At 37.7% G+C, this 8793-nt stretch overlaps 1 protein-coding gene across 1 annotated transcript in view; it reads left to right on the top strand.

The window, feature by feature from the left end:
- Positions 1–291: 291 nt before the first annotated feature.
- LOC106877429 (fibrillin-2) overlaps positions 292–8793 on the top strand; it is a 62196-nt gene continuing 53694 nt past the window's right edge. The window contains exons 1-2 of the mRNA XM_052968103.1: positions 292–490; positions 7437–7538. Of these exons, the coding sequence (XP_052824063.1) occupies positions 420–490; positions 7437–7538 (173 nt within the window). The 5' untranslated portion in view covers positions 292–419. The remainder of the gene's footprint in view (positions 491–7436; positions 7539–8793) is intronic.

The following is an 8793-nucleotide window of genomic DNA, read 5'->3' as shown; positions in this document are numbered from 1 at the left end:
ACCACCACCACCACTACCACCATCATTATGAAAACTGCTAAGAAACACACCACCACTTCCATGCCCCTCACCACCATCATCAAAAATGCACCATCACCACCGTGCCCACCGTGACCACCACGACGACCACGACGACCACGACAACGACGACGACAACCACCACCACCACCTCCACAAACCACCGCTGCCACTACCAACACCATTGCTACCACCACCACCACCACTACCACCATCATTATGAAAACTGCTAAGAAACACACCACCACTTCCATGCCCCTCACCACCATCATCAAAACCGCCATCAACGCCAAATCACCAATACCAACATCGTACCATCATTGTCGTCCCTAATTTCTGTGGGGCAGTTCACACAGGGATTTTGGTGACAGCATATCGTCAACAGGTGGACAGACTTGAGAATGTACTCCGTGAAGCGGACTGTCTTCTTATTACTGTGGACTGTCTCTCAATTGGTTAGTGTATCGGCTTTGTGAGTAGACATTTATTGCCATTCTGGTCTTCTTGTTTATAGGAAGAGGGAGAGACATCGAGAGAGAGAGAGAGAGAGAGAGAGAGGGGTGGAGGGATGGAGGAGAGAGAGAAAGAGAGGGAATGAGAAAGACAGAACTTATGGTATGAGGAGGGTTAAAGACTGAGGAAAATGTATGTATGCCTGTATGCATGTATCTATTGATCGATCGGTATATCTGTCTGTCGGTGTGTCGGTGTGTCGGTGTGACGGTCTGCTTGTCTGTCTACCCATCTATCTGTCTATCTATCTGTCTATCTATCTATCTATCTATCTATCTATCTATCTATCTATCTATCTATCTATCTATCTATTTGCATTTCTCTCTCTTTCCCTCTCTCCCTCTCTCTCTCTATATATGTATATACACATATACAGATATATATATATATATATATATATATAGCCCCTTGTGGGCGATAAAGAAATAATATTTATATATATATGTATGTATGTAATAATACAAATAATATGAGATCATATGCATATATACGTACATGTATGTACATACCTACATCTACATGTATATATAGATGCATATCTGGGTACAGGACGTTGCAAAAAAAAAAAAAACCAACGTGGACAAAATGATAAACAGAGTACAGAAAACACACAGGCCACATAGAGAACATTTCTTTCATCAGCTGCCACCATTCTAAAACTAAATGTGTGTATGTATATATACAGAGACGGACGGAGAGAGCGAGAGGCAGAAAAAGACAAAAAAGTACAAGTGGGTAGGCAGAACTAACAAACGAGTGGTTGTATGGATGGCAACGTCGGTAGCAAGAGTGTACAGACGAGTAGAGGGGCGGAATGAGACATTATTTGGATGGGTATGTGGTCAGAAGTAAGAAAGAGAGGAAAAACATGTTAACAGTTCGTGAGTGAAGGAGTGTAGGTGTATGCATGTGTATGAGTGTGTATGTGCGTTTGTGAGAATGAGATAGTGAGAGAGTAGGAGAGAAAGCGTAAGAGAGGGAGAGAGAGTTAGTTAGAGCATTACGGGTGGCCAGAAAGAATGAAAACAAATGGTAGAGAAACCAAGTGTAAGGGAAGGAGAGAAAGAGAAAGAGAGAGAGAGAGAGAGAGAGAGAGAGAGAGGATAATTGGGGATGTGTTGTGTTTATTAGAATAAAGCACAATACTAGGAATTGCACAAAATGTAATTTAAGGCACGGGTCTGTAAGCACTGAGCTGTAGACTATTTGGCCACCGGGCCGCAAAGAATACATTCTAAAAATTTGTCTTTATTTTATTGACTATCACAGTCTGCAGCGTATTTTTGTATTGTATATGTAATGTATATATATAGATCATATAAGTAATAATTAAATTTTGATAGGTTTGTTAAGTGCCAACGTACGAAACTCTGGGCCCTTGAGTCACTCAGTAGCTTCTGCTAAATATTGATAAAAATATACGTATACTCATAGTTTGAGTTTTATTTTTCTTGCTTACATCACCATACCTGTAATAATTAAATTAAATTAAGCACTTTATGTACTTTATCGTGTCTTGTCATGCGTGTGATCGCTTGAAAACATTGTTTTACACAAGACCTGTCTCTGGTGCAAAAAGGTCGGAGACCGCTGATTCAAGGAATCAGAAAATCGAAGTTCTTATCCCGCCAAAGTTGACAGTCTTTCAGTAAAAGACTGGCGTGAATTCTTTTCTTTATATCTATTTTCCTTTTAAATTCTGGTTTTGTTTCAAGTCAAAAGAGATCATCAGATAATATTCCTGCCATTAAAATTTAGCTCCAGCTTGGTATATAAGTTTGGGAAAGATCTGTGTTGAATAAGAGACATTTGGCTGAAGTAGTAGTAGTAATAGCAGCACCAGCAGCAGTAGTAGCAGTAGTTCTTGCTGTTGTTGTTGCGGCTTTTGTTAACGTTGTCGTCTTTGTTGTGTAAATCCAGGTTGTTGTTGTTGGCACTCCGTCGCTTACGACGTCGAGGGTTCCAGTTGATCTAATCAACGGAAAGGCCTGCTCGTGAAATTAACGTGCAAGTGGCAGAGCACTCCACAGACACGTGTACCCTTAACGTAGTTCTCGGGGATATTCAGCGTGACACAGTGTGACAAGGCTGGCCCTTTGAATTACAGGCACAACAGAAACAGGAAGAAAGAGTGAGAGAAAGTTATGGTGAAAAGAGTACAGCAGGGTTCGCCACCATCCCCTGCCGGAGCCTCGTGGAGCTTTTAGGTGTTTTCGCTCAATAAACACTCACAACGCCCGGTCTGGGAATCGAAACCGCGATCCTATGACTGCGAGTCCGCAGCCCTAGCCACTGGGCCATTGCGCCTCCACAGGAAATCCAGGACAGTAGTGTTTAATTGAACCTTTAATTTTTCATGTTTTGGCGCAAAGCCAGCAATTTTAAAGGGAAGGAAAAGTCGTTTAAACCGATTCTTGTGCTCGACTGGTTCTTATTTTATCGACCCCGATAGAATGAAAGGGAAAGCTGACCTTGGTGGGATTTCAATGTAGAACGTAAAAAACCCAGAAGATATGCCATTAAGAATTTTGTCCGACGCGCTAACGATTCAGTAAGTTCACTACCTTCAGCAAACCTATAGTCAAAAACTTTTAGCCGCAAAAACCCGGTCCATTGTTTCAGATACAATGTTTGTAGGTATATATTACCTAGTACGAAAATCCTTTTGTTTCCATTAAGACGATAAAGTTTCAGTGAGATTTTGCCCATAAATTTATCAGATCGAGTGACCCCATAGAAAATCCCTTGCTAGTTCGACCTCATATCTGTTCAATTAGTTGTTGTAGAATGGTGAAGGTGAACAATGTACTCAATACTCTTTCTACTTCGATTGTTTCTTTCCCTAATGTAATGTATTTGAATTTAGCAGAAACTAGCTGATACCACCTTAGCGTGCGGTCTACCAACACTTTTACATTTCTGTGTGAGGTCTACCTCTACTACAAGAATTTTATACTGCAGGATGATAAACAAGTCAAATAATGTCGGAGTATGTTTTATCATTAATGACATGTAGGGCGGTGAGCTGGCGGAATCGTTAGCACGCCGGGCGAAATGCTTAGCAGTATTTCGTCTGTCGTTATGTTCTGAGTTCAAATTCCGCCGAGGTCTACTTTGTTTTTTATCCTTTCGGAGTTGATAAATTAAGTACCAGTGAATCACCGAGGTCGATGGAATCGACTATCCCCTTCCTCCAAATTTCAGGTCTTGTGCCAATAGTAGAAAGGATTACTAATGACATACATAAGGCGGTCAGCTAGCAGAAACGTTAGCACGCCGGGCGAAATGCTTAGCGGTATTTCGTCTGCCTCTACGTTCTGAGTTCAAATTCCGCCGAGGTCGAATTTGCCTTTCATCATTTCGGGAATCGATTAAATAAGTACCAGTTACGCACTGGGGTTGATGTAATCGATTTAATCTCTTCCCCCAATCTGCCTTTGCGGTAAAAATTTAAAATCCATTATTAATGACATACATAAGATGGTGAGCTGGTATAAACGTTAGTGAGCTGGGAAAAATACTTAGCAACATTTTGTCTGTCATTACGTTCTGGGTTCAAATCCCGCCGAGGTCGACTTTGTATTTCATTCTTTTGGGGTCAATAAAATAAGTAACAGTTGAGCAATGGGGTCAATGTAATCGACTTTGTCCCGAAATTGGTGGCTTTGTGCAAAATTTGGAATCATTATTAATGACATGTGTAACTGCTACAAACAATTTGCATTTAACTCCTTTGGTGATGCGAACTTCATGTATCATCCAGAAATGCCACAAACAAATTTGATTCTCTGTACTTTCCAGGAAATTTGACCAAAGTGTGACTAGAAAAATTCACAATGAACGCCTCTCATTTTCTTTAGAATCCTTGCTTTTTTGCATCCAACCATGATCGTCCAGGAGCCTGATCCCGAATCCATAAGATATTTAGTTTAGCGTATACAGGCTATTCACCCGAATGAATGTAATTTGTTGTTGATGTTCATATATGGGTTCATTTCCGGAAAGAATGTGAAGTTTGGTACCCTTTTCGAGGACCACGAAGTACAGGCTTGCCCTTCCTTCCTCTTTCACGCTTTCAGTTTTCTTGCAAGGCAATACCACAGCGATGACAAGAATCTGCTCCTTGTGGTTTGATCCAGAAGACTGTTTTTTTTCCGTAAAAAAGCAACTGCTGTTTCATCTGTCAAAATGACACGTCTATAGAAATCTTTTAATAACATTGTAATAGGCAAAATGTTACACGAATATTTGAGAAAGATATTGGTGTGGGTGTTGATAATTTTTGAAAGGTCACATCAGGTCAAAAGCTAAAATAAATAAAAGGTAGGCATGGTCAGTAATACTCAGGTCACTCAGCTCAAAAGAGTACAAACAAAGGTAAGGAAAAGTAATAACTTCAAGCCATAAAAGGTCACAAAAACTGGCGGATGTCTCCGTAAACAGATAGATTAAGTTATTTAACAGCTTAGGCTAAGGATATTGCACTAGAAGGTGCGCTAACGTAGCACCTACATATATGTCTGTACGAATGTATGTAAAAACATAGTCGTGGCAAAAAATATATATACACATATACATATACATTCACACACACACACACACACACACACACACACACACATACACACACACACACACACACACACACACACACACACACATATATATATATACATGCGTATATATATTTAAACATACATATAGACAATATATACATGTGTATATATATAATTATATATATAATTATATATATAATTGTATATATGTGTATATATATATATATGTGTGTGTGTGTGTGTGTGTGTGTGTATAGATATATATATATATGTGTAGATGTGTATATTATACATGTGTGTGTATTTGTATCTATATCTATATATCTATCCTTCCCCCTCTCTCTCTCTCTCTATCTCTCTCTCTCTCTATATATATATATATATACAGACACATATACATATATACAAGTACACATACACACACACGCGCGCGCACAAACGCACGCGCACAAACGCACACACACACATACGAACATACACACACATACACACATATATAGGACATACGGTGTTCCAGGATTGTCACACCTTTAGGCTGAAACCGAGTCGGAGCTATTTCCTTGACTTCTCTGTCTTTAACCTCTGCTAACTTTATGTGCTGTAACATGTGAAATAATTTGTAATCCTGAGAATGCAAATCAATTTGAAGCAAAACAAATCTAAATCAAATGAAAGATAGAAAAAACAACGTTTATCTAATTGTTGTCTAATTAATATGTAAGCTGTGTGTTTGGGCATGTACAAAGTGACATTGCTAATAGTGCAATATATACACAGGCGAAGGCATGGCTGTGTGATAAGAAGCTGGCTTCTCAAACACATGAACCTGGTTCAGTCACACTTCGGGCAAGTATCTTCTACTATGGCCTCAGGCCGACCAAAGCCTTGTGAATGGATTTGATAGAGGGAAACAAGGAGCCCGTCGTTATATATATATATAATTTTATCCAAGAAAAGTGAATGGTTTTGTGACGGAACGTTTGACTGCGCTTCTTTAGATAAGCAGTTATACACAATCCATGCACTAATTTGTGAAATTAAAACAGTGCCTCTACTTTATTGTATAACAAACAGTAAATCCGAAGCAAATTATGATTTGGTATTTAAATTTATTAAAGAAGAAAGGAATCGGAGTATGAAATCAATTACAGTTGGCTTTAAGAAGGCAGCTATAAACAGCATTAAAAAAAATCTCCCCCACGTTTCTGTGTTTGGTTGTTTTTTTCCACTTCAGACAGTGTTTATGGCGCAAGATACAGGCTACAGGTTTACAAACGTGCTATACCGAAGGAAGAAAACGCATTTATTATAAAACAGCTGCAAGCGTTAGCTTTCGTGCCATCTAATGATGTAGCTACTTTGAGCAATTCCTTTATTCTTTAAGTGCTCAAACTGATGAAATTTTGGAGAAATTCTTGTCTTATTTCGAGTGTACTTGGGTAGGAATCATGCAACGTGATAGACGTCGACGACCACTATTCGACATTTCAACAGAGTTCTCAATGATCTCCCGAAAACCAACAACTCTCTAGAAGGGTGGCACCACGCCTTCAGTAGAAGATTTAACGTCCATCACCTTAACTTATCCAAATTAATTGAGAAGCTTAGGGTAGAACAGTTACACACCGAAATGGTAACAGAACAAGCCATAGCAGGGCTTGAAATGGCAAGGAAGAGCAATTGTACGTAATATCTATTGTATGTAATTTTTTTTTAAAAATAAATTGTTTTTATTTGTAAGTCTAATAAAACTTTTTCGTAATTTTTACTTTGTTTTTAATAAATGTCGACACATTGTCTTTTCGGTAAATTGTCCAATCGGTCAATTGCCCTGTCTGTAAGTTGTATGTCGGCCAACTGTCTGTCGACGAATTGTCCGTCTGCCGTATAAGTCAACCTACTTCTTTCTATAACTTTTGATCTGAGAAATTTGATTAGCTTGAAAGAAAATACGGTATATACCCCGAAGCGTTCTCTCAGGTACTTTAATAAACCATCTTTGCTGTCTAAGAGTAAAAATTAGGAGATATTAATAGGAGAAGCATGTATATTTACCACATGTTTCTAGAAAACAATTTAATAAAACAAATAAGTGAAAAAATATATCTTATCAACTTTGTTTACACAACAGTATACCTTAATTAAAACTTAATTGTATTAACTAGTCCCACACTTGTACTTTCTTTGTATCTAAGCGTTCCTTACTGATAATTTATTTGTTATCAGCCAATTTCATGCATTTTAATACCTGCTTCTCATATATATTTATTCCTTACCTTTTATATACATTTGATATTTGTACCCACATGTTTCCTGTCCATCTGGTTGCATATTTACGTTGGTGTACAGTGACGGAAGATGTCCATACCAGTGTCAGAAACAATATTCAGTGCGGGAGTCTTACCACGTAAAGTGTGGCTGGTGGGGATGGAGACGATGTAAACGTTACAGGTAAGTAGAATAGTTTTATATAAGAACCTATACTTATATCTTTCAGATTTTACATCAGATTTTTCATCTTAACCCTGAAATTTCTCAGTTTGCATCACACATATTATATCTCAAATCTTTCATCTCATATCACAGACGTCACCCATTTCATCACATGTTTCACTTTGTACATTTCAAAAGCTCAGTTTTCACGTTCATATCTCATGCATCTCACTTCTCCGTTCACAAATTCAAAGCTCACTCCTCGAAACTTACACAGCACAACTCACATCTCATATGTCAGATTTCACAATTTAAATCTCACAACTCACATTTTACATTTTGCTTTTCACATTTCAAACATCACATCCTTATCTTATTTATCAGATTCCATATGTCACACTTCCAGCCTACTACATTTTGTAGATTACATTTCACATATCACATCTCACAATAAATTTCACTTTTTAATTTTCACACCCCATTTCGATCATTTACCAATCACCATATATATTTTATATCTTTCATCGCCTCTCCCATCTCATACATTCAAGTTTCGAAGCCATCGTCAACTTTTTCCTTGTAAAAGTTTAACAAGCATGTATTCGACTAAAAGTTACTGAATAATTCTTCATTTTAATGGTAAATTGTTTATATACATGTATGTATGTATGTATGTATGTATGTATGTATGTATGTATATACACATATGTTTGTATTATATGTATATACAATATGTATATATATGTGTGTGTGTGTATGTGTGTATGTGTGTGTGTGTGTATGTATATTAAGAAGAAGGAGGCTGTCAGAATTTTGGATAATTCTTTATTAGTGCTTTCGTTCGTGTAATCAAACCCTTGAAAGAGTTTGATTGAACTGACGAAAGCGCTAATAAAAAATTATCCAAAATTCTATTTATGAAGATCATATTTTTATATATAAAAGATGGAGGTGGAAATAGCGCAGAAGTAAGTCTAAGATATTTCAATTTAAGAAGGAATTTAATAAAAAATTATATAAAGAAGATATTACCAGTTTCGATGTTTCTCAGCATGTCTTGACCTCCAGACAAAAGATGAATTGTGTTTACTTCAACTTTTTATAATTTTTTACTGATATTTGATAAGATGAGATACATCGAAACCGGTTGTGGTGAAAGAGTACAGCAGGGTTCGCCACCATCTCCTGCCGGAGCCTCGTGGAGCTTTAGGTGTTTTCGCTCAATAAACGCCCGGTCTTGAGGTGTAATGAGGACTCATCAGACATATATATA

This window comes from Octopus bimaculoides, chromosome 5, assembly GCF_001194135.2.
Source record: "Octopus bimaculoides isolate UCB-OBI-ISO-001 chromosome 5, ASM119413v2, whole genome shotgun sequence".
In the NCBI taxonomy this organism is placed as follows: domain Eukaryota; kingdom Metazoa; phylum Mollusca; class Cephalopoda; order Octopoda; family Octopodidae; genus Octopus; species Octopus bimaculoides.
Note: the sequence above shows the minus strand (reverse complement) of the source record. Positions and strands in the feature narration are given on the sequence as shown.